General features: G+C 40.7%; 1 protein-coding gene across 1 annotated transcript in view; it reads right to left on the minus strand.

The window, feature by feature from the left end:
• The window catches only part of LOC131131252 (ankyrin repeat domain-containing protein 26-like), a 53,703-nt gene that overhangs the window by 9,632 nt on the left and 26,611 nt on the right, over positions 1-17,460 (minus strand). The window contains exons 20-24 of the mRNA XM_078793766.1: positions 17,264-17,404; positions 4,930-5,293; positions 3,053-3,558; positions 2,814-2,966; positions 1,080-1,255 (exon numbers count right to left, since the gene is read on the minus strand). Coding sequence (XP_078649892.1) covers positions 1,080-1,255; positions 2,814-2,966; positions 3,053-3,558; positions 4,930-5,293; positions 17,264-17,404 — 1,340 coding nt within the window. The remainder of the gene's footprint in view (positions 1-1,079; positions 1,256-2,813; positions 2,967-3,052; positions 3,559-4,929; positions 5,294-17,263; positions 17,405-17,460) is intronic.

A 17,460-nucleotide genomic window follows, 5' to 3' on the forward strand; every position in this document is an offset into this window, starting at 1 on the left:
CTGAAAAAAATTATTTCTCTACCAACTGTATGTGGTTTCTTACATTTTTCTTATGTGCTGTTTTATTATTATTTTACTTATTTATTACTGATTGATTTATTGTCTTTATTCTTAATTTGTTTTTTAAATCTTATTTTGTGTATAGAAAAATACAAATTAAGATATTTGAGAACAGTGGAATGTTTTATCAGATATTTTGGTGTGGAAAACCGGAACCAAAGTACTGAAAAAGTGTAGGGTATAGCAGAAGCAAAAGCATTGAAGATAGTTTTTATTGATTTTTTTTTCCAGTTTTTAATAAATGCGTTTTGGGTTTTTTTTTGAAAACCTGATGCGGCCCGTCTTCACCCAGAACCTAGCTCCGGTGGCCCCCAGGCAAATTGAGTTTGAGACCCCTTGTATAGATAGATGTTGTAGACATAATAAAATAATATAGGTAGTATTTTGTAATACAATTACAAATACTACAATTTTCTATCCGTACAGAGGAGGCATACTTTTAAATGCATAGGAATTCTTCGTTTCTTCATCATCGTTTCAGGATCTGATTGCCAGGCATGGAGTACTGCTTTTCGCCAATCAAACTATGTCAACCTAAAGTTAACAATTCTACAAACAAATAAACAAAGACATTTTTCAAATAAATGATCCCGTTGGACTCCGGTTTCCTCCCACATTCCAAAAACATGCTAGGTTAATTGGCCACTCCAAATTGTCCATAGGTATGAATGTGAGTGTGAATGGTTGTTTGTCTATATGTGCCCTGTGATTGGCTGGCCACCAGTCCAGGGTGTACCCCGCCTCTCGCCCCAAGACAGCTGGGATAGGCTCCAGCGCCCCCGCGACCCTTGTGAGGAAAAAGCGGTAGAAAATGAATGAATGAATGAATGATCCTGTTGGGCCCCACATTTTGTCGACCATGGATGTCAACGCCGGCTTAAGCAGAAGCTTTTCAGTAAGAATAAAACCACAATGGACATCAACAGAGTTGTCTCCATGAAAGGATCCACTGAATTATATTAAAACTAAAATGATCTTCCACCATACTTAAAAGCTGCATTTCAGCGGAGTGTCAGTACCTGCTCACGGCCTCTTCCAAATGTCTGACAGTGCAGTTGGAGGTGGTTGCAGCGGACATGGCCTCCTTCTGTTTCTGAAGAGCAACACTGAGTTCTTTCTCTCTTTCCTCCAGACGACTCCTCAGCTCGCTAACATGTTTCTCAGATTGCAAGATTTGCAATTCTTTTTCCTCCAGCTGTATAACAGGGCGGACACCTCATTAGCAACGTAAAAAAAAAGATTTTACTAACAGAAAATGGAAATAAATAAATTACTAGGTGTCTAAAGTCTCTTTAAAATAGCGTGCCGAGCACGGTTCCGAGGTTGCTGGGGGAGTCTAACGAGGAACTGGGCTTGATGTGTAGAGCCCCACCAGAATGGCAAGGTGTTCCGCATGGATCATGCCCTGATCCCAACCTTATCTGTGGTTCAGCATTTGTTCTCTCACATATTTGCAGCTTTCATGTCTCAGCTTTAAACTGAACATTATTCATTTTGGGATTGGTTACTGTATACTGTATACAGTATACTGTTGGCATAACTATTTAAAATGAATTTAAAATGGGTTTAATAGCAGTGAGAGTCACTTTATAGCGTTTCGAGTGTTGACCTACCACCAGGTGTATGCACGCCCCTTGTGGTATGGCAGCAAATTGCAGGGGACACATTTAATTTCCAAGATGATAAGTAAATATTCCCAGATAATAAAAAAGAACATGTGCTCTACAACAAATTTCCCAAGGGAGACAATATAACATGTGGCGCAGTTGCACCAAAAATCTACTTTTGGAGAACACTTATGAGTGAGGGGGTACTCTTTGTACGGCGAAAAGGCTCTGGGCACAAGACATTAGGTTAGAGCAGGGGTCTCAAACACGCGGCCCGCGGGCCAAATGTGGCCCGCAGGACACTAGTTTGAGGCCCCCGCCTTGATATGAAAGTTTAATGTTAGTGCAGCCCGCGCAAGTTTGATATGGATACTGTATGGTATCATGTACGCAGAAAAAATTATTACGTTTGATTAATGTTCATGTTAAAGGTTAAATAACTGTTAATAGTTATCCTCTCTATCCGTGTGGAAGTGGTAAGTTTTTGGCTATTTAAGTTATAACTAGAAGGCTACCGTTTAGGACGCTAGATCTCTAGTTTGTGCGTTAGCATGTGTCTCAAGACCCTGCAGTTGCGCAATATGTTGTAAATAAAAAATGTATAAATGTGACTATAGTTGTGTTTTGTCATGTCTACAGGGCTCTAATAATGCTTTGTTAATTTTAATCTGAAAAAAATAATTTGTCTACCCACCAACTATATGTGGTTTCTTAAGTTTTTATTATTCGCCGTTTTATTATTATTATTATATTTATTTATTACTGTGATTGATTTTCTTTATTCTTGATTTGTTTATTTATTTTTCATCTTATTTTGTGCAGAAAAATAAAAATTAAGATATTTGAGAACAGTGGAATGTTTTATCAGAGCTTTTATTGTGGAAAATCGGAACCAAAGCACTAAAAAAGTTTGTATATTTTTCTGTTTTGTTTTTTTTTTGGAAAACCTGATACGGCCCAGCCTTGCCCAGACCCTAGCTCCAGTGGCCCCCAGGTAAATTGAGTTTGAGACCCCTGGGTTAGAGTATAAAAAGTAATCATTTTTAAAGCTTCTTATGGCCGCTTCCATTATTTGCAGAGGTTAGATTCCACCCGCAAATAGTGAGGATTTACTGTATATATTCCCACTCGGTTCCCTGTCATTACCTTTCTTTTAAGCCTGTCCATTTCTTTAAGGATCCGAGCTTTCTCGTCTTCGGATTCACAACGATATCTCATGTGAACCTCCAAAGAAGCTTCACACTTTGACAGCTTCTTCAACAAATCAGATAGCTCCGCCTGCTGGTGCCGCTGATAAGCCTGTGCCAGGACAACAAATAACAAAACAAGTCATTTATTGAAAGTACATGCATTAGATCAACTACGCTACAGGGAGTTGACCTCACCTCTCTTTCATTTTTCTCCTCCTCTAATTGGTGGATGTGTTCTCTGAGCTCACCAGCCTTAGCGGCGAGATCCTGATTCCTATCCTGCACAAGTTGTATTCTCTCGTCACAGTCAGCACGGAGCTTGGATAAAGTCTCAGTGAAATTCTTCTGGGCGTCGGCAACTGCGTTCTCCTTTGCAACACTTTTGTTTTGGGCCTCCTCCAGCTTTTGCCGTAGCACAATGCCATCATTCTGAGCTTGGGCTAAAAGATCTTGAGTGGCCTCCTGACGAGCTCCGGCCCAGCTGACCAGCTCCTTCTCGGCCTGGAGAGCGGCTTCCAGTTCTTTAACGCGTCCGGCGATCTGATCATTTTCACGCTGCATGGCGTTCATCTGCTGGTTTCTCTCGTTGATCAGGAGCTCGACCCTATGCACCTCGTTCTCTAGGGTGTTTGCGAGCGCCTTAGACTTGGCCAGCTTCTGGGCCTGCTTGCTGGTTGCTTCCCGTTGATTGGCCATTTCATCTAGAAAGATAACGTTGTTAGAGTCCCTCAGTACATTTGCCTACAGTGATTGGAAGCGGTAACCATATAAAAATATACTGCAAACACATTGAAATAAACAGGAGAAACACTATTGAATACGTTTGTGTCTGTTGTGTATGAAACACAACCTGATGTCTATTTCAGTCACAACGACGATGAAAGAAATATTAGAGCACATATAGACAAACAACCATTCACACTCACATTCATACCTATGGACAATTTGGAGTCCCCAATTAACCTAGCATGTTTTTGGAATGTGGGAGGAAACCGGAGTACCCGGAGAAAACCCACGCATGCACGGGAAAAACATGCAAACTCCACACAGAGATGGCCGAGGGTGGAATTGAACCCTGGTCTCCTAGGTGTGAGGTCTGCGCGCTAACTACTCGACCGCCGTGCCGCCCAGTCCACACACAATGGAACTTAAATTGAATTGAAAATAACATTGATTCAAAATAAACGTTATGGTGTAGTATCCATTACACTGATTTTCTACTCATCAATTCTTTTTTTAAAGCGATACACTATTTTTACAAAATAGGGAACATTTTCATCATCTTTTTCAAAGGAAAGTTACGTTCCGACTTAAAGGCAGCAAAGTGTACTTCCGCAGTAGGAGTTACAAAGATAAGATAATCTACTTTTTTTCTTTATTTACACCACACAGACACACATAATAAAAGACGTTGTGGTGTCCACGGTCCATGAATGCAACTCCTGGGAGTGTGGACCACAGGAGAACATGTTTGTTTGTTGGAGATACATATATCGCCTATATTATAATTCCTCCCTATCTGTGTGGAAGTGGTAAGTTTTTGGCTATTTAAGTTTAAAGGAAATAACTTGAAGGCTACCGTTTCGGTCGCTCGCTCTCTAGTTTGCGAGTTAGCATGTGTCTCAAGACCCTGCAGTTGCGCAATATGTTGTAAATAAAAAGAGTATAAATGTGACTATAGTTGTGTTTTGTCATGTCTACAGGGCTCTCTGTGTGGGGTTTGCATGTTCTTCCCGTGCATGCGTGGGTTTTCTCCGGGTTCTCCGGTTTCCTCCCACATTCCAAAAACATGCTAGGTTAATTGGCCACAGGTATGAATGTGAGTGTGAATGGTTGTTTGTCTATATTTGCCCTGTGATTGGCTGGCGACCAGTCCAGGGTGTACCCGGCCTCTCACCGGAAGACAGCTGGGATAGGCTCCAGCACCCCCGCCACTCTCGTGAGGATAAGCGGTAGAAAATGAATGAATGTATTTACTTCCATTAACGTGTTATTTGACAGCTCTGATATATATATCCATTCAAGTGATAAATATAGTATATAAATAAATGAAAGTTTCCATTAGTACTAACTTGCATGTTTGTCTTTCTCTCGTTGGTGTTCCTCCTTCTCTTGCAGCATAGCTTTGTCAATATCTGTCTTAGCTCGCTCCGCCTCAGCCAGGCGGCCGCGGATGGCCTGAGTCTCGGTCACCAATATGTCGTGATCCTTCAGCTCATTCTCCAGGCGGGTGTGTGCAAGCGCTAGCTCACACCGTAATGCCTGAACTGTATTGTTCCAATCCATGACATTTTGGGTGTGGTTATCTTGGGCCAGTTTGAGATCTTGGCGAAGATCTTCCAACTGTTCCCTGAGGGCCTCATTCTCATTGAGAAGATCTCTCTGTTTGATGTTGCTGTGCGTCTGTATAACCTCCAGCTCTGATCTCAGTTGTTCCTGAAAGATTGAGGGAGGCAAAAAAAAGAGTTAAGTGGCAAGGTACATGAGAACGATATTTAGTTTGATGTATTTTTAAAATGTTTTCACAAACTGTGGTTGCAGCAGAATAATATTGATTTATTTTATGTACGTAGTTGATGTTTTTTTTGATGGACATTTTTGGATTGACATTGTTTTCTATGGTAAAAATTTGCTTTGTTTGGAGCCCGTCTGGTTTGAGTTAGTCCTTCTAAAACGGATGAATGACATTAACCACTGTACAGTGTACCATGTTCTATTTCTCAGCAAATGAGCCTCCACATTGGATCCAAATGGAATCACATGTCCTTCACTTTACCACTTCCTCATAGATCTATACTCTGAGTCAACATTATTAACCCTCTGGGATCCCGAAGAATATTTTTGTCCTTGCAAGTAAATCTTCATGAATTGGTTGTTACGCCGTACAGACTCTAAATCAGGGGTCTCAAACACACGGCCCGCGGGCCAAATGTGGCCCGCAGGACACTAGTTTGAGGCCCCCGTCTTGATATAAAAGTTTATAAAATGTTAGTGTGGCCCGCGCAAGTTTGATATTGATGCTGTATGGTATCATGTACCCAGAAAAAATTATTACATTTGATTAATGTTCATGTTAAAGGTTAAATAACTGTTAATAGTTATCCTCCCTATCCGTGTGGAAGTGGTAAGTTTTTGGCTAGTTTAAAGGAAATAACTTGGAGGCTACTGTTTAGGTCGCTAGCTCTCTAGTTTGCGAGTTAGCATGTGTCTCAAGACCCTGCAGTTGCGCAATATGTTAAAATGTGACTATAGTCGTGTTTTGTCATGTCTACAGGGCTCTAATAATGCTTTGTTCATTTTAATCTGAAAAAAATAATTTGTCTACGCACCAACTATATGTGGTTTCTTAAGTTTTTATTATTTGCCGTTTTATTATTATTATATTTATTTATTACCGATTGATTGATTTTCTTCATTCTTGATTTGTTTATTTATTTTCCATTTTATTTTGTGCAGAAAAATAAAAATTAAGATATTTTTGAACAGTGGAATGTTTTATCAGAGCTTTTATTGTAGAAAATCGGAACCAAAGCACTGAAAAAGTTTGTATATTTTTCTGTTTTTAATAAATGTGTTTTTTTTTTTTGAAAACCTGATGCGGCCCAGCCTTGCTCAGACCCTAGCTCCAGTGGTCCCCAGGTAAATTGAGTTTGAGAACCCTGCTCTAAATTGTCCATAGGTATGAATATGAGTGTGATTGGCTGGGGACCAATCCAGGGTGTACCCCGCCTCTCGCCCGAAGTCAGCTGGGATACAGACAATGGATGGAGTACCGAATAGTCGCATAAAACATATTTTTGCTTGGTTAAAGAACAATTACTCATACACAAGAGAAAATAACACATGAAAGACCAATAGGTTTAATTTTTTAGATAACCAGTTTTATTTCTTAAATTCACATTGTGCATAGGAACAAAGTATATTTTGTTGGGCCTGATGGACTGATTGCTTTTGTAGATGAATGCATCCATCTCAGATTGGAACTATATCATAGAAAAGGAGAGAAATAATTACTTTAATTACTATAATTTATTACTATAATTACTTTACTAAGACTGAATGATATATTACATTTATGTTGACGGCTGTGCATTTATAAATCTTGAACATAAACAGTTACTTACTGTAAATAAGACAAATATTTTAAGATGTTGAGTTTCCCTAGTTAGAGTCCACCTTCGGCCATCTCTGTGTGGGGTTTGTATGTTCTTCCCGTGCATGCGTAGTTTTCTCCGGGTACTCCGGTTTCCTCCCACATTCCAAAAACATGCTAGGTTAATTGGCCACTCCAAATTGTCCATAGGTATGAATGTGAGTGTGAATGGTTGTTTGTCTATATGTGCCCTGTGATTGGCTGGCCACCAGTCCAGGGTGTACCCCGCCTCACGCCCGAAGACAGCTGGGATAGGCTCCAGCACCCCCCGCGACCCTCGTGAGGAAAAAGTGGTAGAAAATGAATGAATGAAAGTTGATATTATCTAATATCAGTCCATAATTAATAGCTCAAAGTCTACCCACGGGTCATATTTTGGACATCTCTGGTTTACACACACACACACCGGGTTGAGGTGCGCTTTGGCAGCAAGCCTCTCATGAGGATTACACAGTTTGCATAACGAAAGAAACAGTTCATCTATTTGTCTTTTAATGCACATCATAGAGGAATTCAGAGCAGTTACGATGCATACGAACAGAAATAGTAATTTTAGCAAATGAGTGGGACAGCACTTACTGTACGTCAGTCTTTCATGTACAGTCTGTGTATTGTGTATCCATTTGATAACATAGGCTCCACAAACGACTTCTAAAAGTGTGACATCCTGTCTGCGTGCTGCCAAATCTGCACTGAGACTGTACTCACCATGTACAGATCCCCAAATTTTGCACACGTTTTTGCAAATAGACAACACGCAATTGGTAGTACCGCGACTTAGGACCACCACACGCACAGACATAAAACAGACAGACCTTCTGGCTGCAGGAGCGGTTGCTGTGTGTGACTGGCCAATCACAAAGCATGAATGCAGTACCCAATGAGTCTTTAAAAAAATATATTACTAGCAACTACAGAACCATATACCAGTGTTTTTCAACCTTTTTTGAGCCACGGCACGTTTTTTACACTGGAAGAATCTTGTGTCACACCACTAACCAAAAATGTTACAAAATGTCACCACGACCTCACACGTGCATCAATAAGTCTATGGGAGGAACAAGGTAGGTGTTGCCACACGGACCAATATTACATTGCTCTGCCAGTCTTTACACCACAGACACTCCACAGTAGCCACGTTTTTACATCACCACTTTTTCTCTTTCCGAATGACCTTTCAGGAAACAATGGTATCCATGGAAAGGAATATTCCAATCTCTTGTCTACATGCGCCGTGAAAATCAACCAGAATAGTCAATAGGGCATGCCCAGTAAAATGTAAACATCAACATCACGTGATACCGGCTTCCCCGAGTTTTTCTTTCACTTGTTGGAATAACTCCGTATTGCCAGTTTGTCCAGTGTGTCCAGTCTTGAAATTTAGTTTGAATCAAAAACAAACTTTGCTTAGTCCAGTGCCGATTGCTGGCCTCCATTTTTAAAAGTGAAGAACGTCTGGATCTGCGTGTTACGTCATATCTGAGCATGCACTGAAAGAATGCACCCGGGATAAATTTAAACAGGAAAAGATCAAATTCAATCTTGCTAATATTTTATAATTAAACTCAGGACATGTTTTATATAGATATATATTTTCTTTTTTAATAAAACTGGACTTGTGAATGGCGTATAGAAGGGTTTAGATTCTGTTCCACAGATGGCGCTAATGCACACGAAAGCTGCTTGCCAACTGCCAATAAACAACAGAAGAAGAAAAACACCACGAAGAAGAAGGCACCCTGACAACTTTCCGTTTGAGCGGGTACAAGATACCTCAATCGGATTGGTTAAAGGAATATTCCATCCCTGTTCAATTCTTTCCATTTGAGCAAATAAACCAAATCCAATTGGAATATTTGGGTCCATGTATACTATTGACATAATGGCTATTGACATAATATTTGCAAATGATGATTAATAAATGTTAATTATAAAAAGTGATATTGGATAATTCCTCACGGCACACCTGATGGTTTCTCAAGGTACAATAGTGTGCCGCGGCACAGTGGTTGAAAATCACTGCCATATACAAACCCAATGAGAATTTCCCTGGCAGATACGAATAACTGACAGCTGTACTCATTTCATACTTGTAATCTGCAAAAATTCCTTATCCATAACGGATACATCTGGCTCATCCCTAGGGTTTACTTGTGACAGTGAATAATGACAGTGAATATAAATCTCTATACATTGTTTATTGATGAAACACATCCTCTGACAATTTTTCCAACTTTTTTTTACGGCTACAGAATCCTCAATAAACGATCGTATCTGAGCTTGTGGTTAATAAAGATGTGGGTGCAAAATGTATAGGGTCCTGCTTACTGCTGTCCAGTGGTCTGCCGTGCAAAAAAAACATAGCTTTAGCCAACTGGTCCATCTTCATTGCAATTTCATTTCCACACAATTTGTGAATTCTTGTGACAACCGTTCCTGAGCCTTGTGTCACTGTCAGTGTTGCTTGAAGACAACGACTTGATCCCACATTGTTAGCATCCTTGCTAAAGTTAGCAAAGATATGCTTTGCCCAAAGACTCGTTGTGCTACGATGAAAAGACAATTCATCACTGCAATATGTACACACAAATCCAGGCTTTGATTTTAAATTGAAATTTCCTAGCAGACCCTTTCTCCTCATTCACTGCTGCTGGACGGACTAAGGAATACTGGGTGACGTTGTGGTGAAGTTTATATAATGAAATTGTATTATTATTGCCCCTTTTCTTACTTATTTGCATGTATCATCAAGCTAATGTAAATATTAGTCAATGACAACACAACTGAACACCAAATGCAGTTTTGAAATGACACATTTTATTATTAAGGGAGAAAAACATAACTTAGGTTAAATAAGATCTCTGTCTGGAAAAGGTTTTAAAGCAATTTCTCAAGCTTTGGGACTGCAGTAAACCACATTGAGAGTCATTATCCACACATGGCAAGAACATAGAACATTGGTGAACTCTCCCAGAAGTGGCCGGCCAACCAAAATCGCATCCAAGAGGTCACAAAAGACCCCACAACAACATCCAAAGAACCGCAGGCCTCATTTGCCTCAGTTAAGGCCAGTGTTTATGACTCCAACATGAGAAAAACACTGGGCAAAAATGGGCTACATGGCAGATTTCCAAGACTAAAATCTTTGCTAAACAAAAAGAAGTTTTTCCTTGCCCTGATGGGGGTTCAGATCAGGGGATGTCGTCTGTCGTCTATTGTCTGTCTTCTACTGTTGCCTGCTTGTTAAGCCCTTTGAGGCTCTTTTGTGATTAAGGGCTATATAAATAAACTTGACTTGACTTGACTTGAACAACAAGGCCCGTCTCAATTTTGTCAAGAAACGTCTTGATGATCCCCAAAGCCTTTGGGAATATACTCTGCAGTCTGATGAAACAAAAGGTGAACTTTTTGGAAGAACATCATACCAACTGTAGAATGGTGGCGTTAATGTGATGGTCTGCGGGTATTTTGCTGCTTTAGGACCTCGATGTGAATGTCCGTACATCCGCTTTGTGACCTCAAGCTGAAACCAACTTGAGTTCTGCAGCAGGACAATGAGGACAAGGACAAATCCACCTCTGATTGGCTGAAGAAAAACAACATGAAGACTTTGGAGCGGCCTCGTTCAAGTCCTGACCTGAATCCGACTGAGATGCTGTGGCATGACCTTGAAAATGTGCATCTTGCTGGAAAAGCCCTCCAATGTGGCTGATCTACAACAATTCTGCAAAGACGTGTGGGCCAAAATTCCTCCACAGCGCTGTAAGAGACTCATTACAAGTTATCGCAAACTAGGCCTGTCACGATAATAGATAAATCGATCAATCGAACGATAAAAAAATAAATAAAATTAAGTTGATAATTTTGCCGGCCTCAATAAATTGACATGGACATGTATGTGTCTTTGTTTTCCCCTCATTTCTTTACCACACATGCTGAATGACAAGAGTGTTCACTTTGCATATGTCTGCACATTTGTTCTATAGTGGAAAGAGAGAGTGAACCCTCCTGTTAGCCATTTGGCCTCTTTGTACGTGGAGGAGCTACTCATCAATCGATACACAGACAAAGTGTAAGCAGCAAGTTTGCATGTAAACTCTAATATGAATGAAGGCCCAACTTCAATGGTTCATTCATTCATTCATTTTCTACCGCTTTTCCTCACGAGGGTCGCGGGGGTGCTGGAGCCTATCCCAGCTGTCTTCGGGCGAGAGGCGGGGTACACCCTGGACTGGTGGCCAGCCAATCACAGGGCACATATAGACAAACAACCATTCACACTCACATTCATACCTATGGACAATTTGGAGTGGCCAATTAACCTAGCATGTTTTTGGAATGTGGCAGGAAACCCGGAGAAAACCCACGCATGCACGGGGAGGAAATGCAAACTCCACACAGAGATGGCCGAGGGTGGGAATTGAACCCTGGTCTCCTAGCTGTGAGGTCTGCGCACTAACCACTAGACCGCCGTGCCGCCAACTTCAATGGTTTCTAAAAAATTTTTCTGGGTACACGATACCATACAGCATCCATATCAAACTTGCGCGGGCCGCACTAACATTAAACTTTCAGATCAAGGCGGGGGCCTCAAACAAGTGTCCTGCGGGCCACATTTGGCCCCCGGGCCGTGTGTTTGAGACACCTAATTTAGGGCTATAAATATATACAGATATGGTGGTGTAATGGTAATGGTAATGGTTTTATTTCATTTGAACATGCATCAGATTACAATTGAGTGCATCCCATAATCAGTTCATAGTTCCACATGTCCAAAAGGAGTAGGAAGAAGCAAAGCTTATGAAATTCTACCCCTCCATCTGGTACTTTTACAATCAGTAAAAAGGTGTGAAAAAGTGTTGGTCACCTTCCTGATTTCTTTTTTTTTTCCACATGTTTGTCAAACTTAAATGTTTCAGATCATCAAAACAAATTTAAATATTAGGTTAGGTTGGTTAGAGGCCTTGGACATAAAGTCAGAGACTGAGATGGTCAAGAGGAGAGATAATGAATATATTTGTAGAAGGATGCTGCCAGGTAGGAGGCGTAGAGGAAGACCAAAGAGGAGGTTTATGGATGTAGTGAAGGAGGACATGAGGGTAGTTGGTGTGAGAGAGACAGATGCAGAAAACAGGGTTGGATGGAAGCGCTAGATTTGCTGTGGCAACCCCCAAAGGGAAAAGCCCAAAGAGAAAGAAGAAGATCTAAAGTTACTTGGTAACCTTGTTCTGTAACATGCATGATGCGCAGCGCTGCACTCAACAACTCAATACATATAACGGGCATTGACTGGCTACAACAGTAGGTACACTTGCACAGGAGTATAAGAGCATGTATGGCTGACATAAGCCATACATAAAATATGACTCCCCTCTCAATATGTTGCAGTATGCACCTTGCAATCTTAAACTTGTTTCATTAACCACAAGGTGCATTTTATTTAAGATAGCGGGCACGATTGTGCATCAGTCACTGACGGTGTTTTTGTTTTGTCTGCTTGTTTCGGGTAGTTTGGCTGGTGATAGGAAGTCAGTTGGAAAACTGCTTGTAATATTGAACGCGGTGCTTTTGAGAAAAATACAGTCAGCAAGGCTGACACATTATTGTTGGGTTTATTGCCATGTTTGCATGAATCACACTTCACACAGCTCATATATATGAAATAATTATAATGTATATAAATAAAGAATAAAGTCTCAAGGATCACTTTCACACATACATATAGATGAATAATAAACAAGACATATAGCAACTTCTGATCACTCATGCAGAGTAACAAGAGCTCACAATAACGTTACTAGCTCCATAGAGCTAAGTGAGCTATAAACATCTAACTTATTAGTAATTTACAACAACAGTCCATCAAAGTACGCTAGGAATCAGAAAGAGAGCCCGCTTTGAGCACTGATGCTGGTCCTGATCCAGTCCGGATTGCTGCAAAGTGCCACTCACACTGACTCCAGTCTTACATGGGTTCTCACTCCTGCACTTGAGTTCACACAAAATACCTATCCTTCTATACAGGAAGTGGTTATAAACAATTGTCTTATTTGCCTGCACGGCCGCGGTGTTGTAGATTTCTGTATCATACACAATGCTGTGGTTTTCCACTTAAATACAGACCAGATCAAAATCTTAAGACCTTCAAGACCTCTTGAAAAATAGCCAGAATTTACCTTTTGCACATTTGAATCATAATGAAGTTTTAAGTATTGCTACAATATGCAAAACCAAGAAGGGGGAGTGTGACTAAAGTCACTTTGAAAAAGTACTTTGTTGAAAACAACAATTAAACTGAAATAGGCTGTTTGTCAGCTGAAAATTACAAAAAAACTCTCCAAACCAGAACAAAAATGATTACTCAGTAAGTAGCACCACCGTTCTTCACTGTTCATCACTTCAAAAATTGCTTTGGGTATGCTTGGTGCAAGTGTTTCCAGGAGGCTATTGGCAACATTGCTCCAAGTGGTGAAGATGTCAAGCCATCTTCACCACTTGGGCATCAACTGCAAAAGAGTGATGTTATTCTAAGTCCTTGGTCGTTGTCCTGTTGAAGAACCCAGCTATTACCACACAGACCAGGGCCCTCAGTCATGAGGGATGCCAACTGTTACATCTGCACACAACCATCGACCGTTTGACGACCCTGCACCACCTGAAGCGCCAGTGTTCTACTGAATGAAAAAGCACCCCAGATCATGATGGACCCCCCTCCACTGTGCCGGGTAGAATACATCTCAGGTGGGATCTCCTTGCCATGCCAGTAACGTTGGAAGCCATCTGGACGATCAGGGTTATATTTTTTTTCTCATTAGAGAATAAAACTTTTCCACCTTTCAATGCCCCATGTTTGACGCTCCCTGGTAAAGTCAAAATGGGCAGTTTTGTGGCGTTGAAGGAGACAGATGGCATCTGATGGTTATTGCGCTGCAGTCGGCACCGGTAAGGGCCTTCATTTTAATCATTTTGGGTCAAGCACTGCGCTGTGTGTTGACAGCCAATCAGATCCTCCAGCTCAGCTTCTTAGCTTTAGCCACCAGAAGCATGACTGTGTGAATGCCTGACAGAAAATTATAGAAATTTGAGGAGATTTTGGCTGTCATAGCCTGTGGTCTTAAACTTTTGATCAGGTGAAAAATAACCTATTTCATTTTTTTTTTTAATTACAAGTTCCTAATGTTTTTTGTCTCACTCCACCTTCTTGCTTTTGCATATTAGTAGCTCATTAATTAAACCTCATTAATGTCCAAATGTTGCCTTTGAGACTATGTGGCTGTAAGTAATGTCAAACTATATTTAAAGAGGTAATTGCAGAGCAGGCTGCACGGCAATCGAGTGGTTAGCACGCAGGCCTCACAGCTAGGAGACCCGAGTTAAATTCCACCCTCGGCCATCTCTGTGTGGAGTTTGCATGTTCCCCGTGCATGTGTGGGTTTTCTCCGGGGACTCCGGCTTCCTCCCACATTCCAAAAACATGCTAGGTTAAATGGCTACTCCAAATTGTCCATAGGTATGAATGTGAGTGTGAATGGTTGTTTGTCTATATGTGCCCTGTGATTGGCTGGCCACCAGTCCAGGGTGTAACCCCGCCTGAATGGATGAATTACAGAGCAGCTACACACCTGCACAGAACGCTTTCTAGAGCTTCCAGGATCTGCACCTATTCCAGCTGTATTTTCTTTCCATTTCCAAAATGGTCTGATAATTTATTCCACCACGCATCTGAGCACACCCACTGCACTGTGATTGGTCACGCTTCCAATCGTTCCCGAAGACTGCTGAACCTCACTTTCTAATTGTGTCGGTGTATGAGTTGATAATAAATGAATAAGCCCTTTAGAGAGCTACTTGAAAGTGGCTAGAAGCTATTGGCAGGTCATGACCCCTGACTTACTGTGTATAAACTCAAAGTGTAGTAACATAGGTCCGTGTTTATTGAGCGCAGACAAACTTGACACAACATCAGGAGTGTAAATTTGGTCATTAAACTTTCTTTTTGACACTTTGATAATTTCTTCTTAATTGTTTTTTCATCATTCATGCCAGCAATATTAATAGCATTATAATTGATTTAGACTTTTTTTCCCTCACAAAAAACAATAGTAATCTAGGAAACGTCACCTGCATTGTCCAGTATCCAGGTATTTATTTCAGTCAGACTGGTTGAATTTTTGGCTAAAAGTTACTGAATCGATTTAAAGTTACTGAATCGTTTTGGATCCTGTCGTTTAAACCACAGAAAAACTTCTGACTTCACTAAATTACAAGATTAAGACCAACCTTGTGTTTCTTGGAGGACATTTGGCTGTTAACTGTTGAGATTTGCACAAAGAAATAGACTGCAAGGGAATGACAACATCACTGACCTTGACCACAACATCACCCCATAGTGCCCCTGTGCTGATGTTTACGTTCCTTGGGTTGAGTGGTGAAAGATGGTGAAAGGTGAATGAGGAGAAAGGGTCTGCTTCATTTTTAAAAGAGACCTTATGGAGGTCTGGGTAAAACCAAAGTTATGTGTACATATTGCGGTGATGAATTTTCTTTTCATCAAAGTCTGAAGCGCCACATTTACGCAAAGCATATCTTTACTAATGTTAGCAAGGATGCTAACAATGTGGAATACCACCTATAGAACACCTTCAAGTTGTTCACAAGAATTCACCAACTGTTTGGAAATGAGACAGCAGCAAATTTGGACCAGTTGGCTAAAGCAATGTTTGTTGCACTGACAGGAGACCACTGGACAGCAGCAAGCAACCATCATTTTATCTCAAAACAATTGTAGTACTTCAATAGAGTCTACTTAATTAAGACTAAGGTAAATGTGTGATTAGACAGATTAGACAGAATCAATATACTACCAATGATATTGATATATTGCCTGGCCCGAGTGACCGGCCAGGCCTCGCTTGCCTTAGTCAAGGTCAGTCAGTGTTCATGACTCCAATGGGAAAAAGGCTAGTTTCTTTCTTAGAAGCAGAACATTTGAATCACACATTTGACCTTCTTATTATGAGTAATGAGGGATTGCGTTCAAAGACAAGTTGAATTAAAAAGTCGAATTCACATTATTATTCCCCCCCGTACATCATACATAATAAAGACGGAATGTTTGGAGTGTCCATGAATGCACCTTGCATTATTAATGTAGTGAGAATAAGCAAGTGTCTTGAGGAAACAGAGTTAGTTGTTTGTGAGTTAGAGATACATATTTGCCTTGACAATTATGACAATTACTGCTGTGTGTACAGGTCAGAATACAATTATAAAAGGGAGTCAGACACTACACTGTGCCTCTGTCTGCTGTCACAACAGTCTTTAACGTTTTACCTCTATTAGGCCTGTCACGATAACGGATATATTGATGTATCGAACGATTTCAACAAAAATAGTCGGTAATTATGAGTCCTCAATAAATTGATATGTACATATATGTGTGCTTCATCTGTGGTACACAGGCTGGATGACAAGAGGCTTCACTCTGCTTGTGTCTGTGCACATTGTCACGATATGAAATTAACACAAGAGGAATATGAATGAAGGCACAACGGTAATAGTGTAGATGTGCAGCGCAGCCATCCTCCTGACAGGCAACGCTTACTAAGGCTTTTGTAGTCCAGCTTGTAATGCACAAGATGGCTACCATAAAGCCTGTGATATCCATTATTTTACACAGCTCAAATATGACCCATACAATGGTCTACAATACACTACATAACTGTGTGTGTATATTTTATCAGTGGTTTTTTTTTCTTAACAGAGACTATCTACAGCATCGCTGGGAAGTACTTCCCGTTTCCCAGTGTACTTCGTTGTACAATTTTTGTAAATGGCTGGGAAGCACATGGTTAGAGCTCACATAGTAGTTGGTTAATATTCTGCATCATACATTGGTAGTGTATTGTTTGTTTTCGTCCACCTATTGCATTGCTGTGTGTAGTTCGTTGGACACCAAGAGTAGGAATTGCATGTGACATGGTGACACTATGGATTCGTACCTAATGTGGTATACCTCACACAGGTACACTACGCTTTTGAATGATAATCTTAATGATATTTGTTGTTTCTTTTTTTAAAAAGGTAGAAATAATCGAATATTAGTTGATAATTATCGACCAGCAAAATTTGTTATCGTGACAGGCCTAGCTTTTATTTTTGACAGCTGTGATTAAAAGACAGTTAACTGTGTCTGAGCAACATCAGCTGTATAACGCTATAGGCTAGCAACGCAATGCAACAGTGGGAAATACCTCATTATTTCTGCTTCTCCTGTAGTCCTCTTCCATGGTTTGCTGCTTGCAGGACTGACTCTTGAGTCTTTGCTGCAGCTGTGCAGCTGAGCAGCGTTCCTGATTCAACTGAGAGTGGGTATGCCGGAGTTCCTCTTCAAGCTGGGTAGAAGAAACACGTTTCATGTTGAAACAAAGACACGTGACATGCAACACAC

The sequence above is a fragment of the Doryrhamphus excisus genome, linkage group LG1 (genome assembly GCF_037039965.1).
Source record: "Doryrhamphus excisus strain RoL-2023G ecotype Guam linkage group LG1, RoL_Dexc_Guam_v1.1, whole genome shotgun sequence".
In the NCBI taxonomy this organism is placed as follows: Eukaryota; Metazoa; Chordata; class Actinopteri; order Syngnathiformes; family Syngnathidae; genus Doryrhamphus; species Doryrhamphus excisus.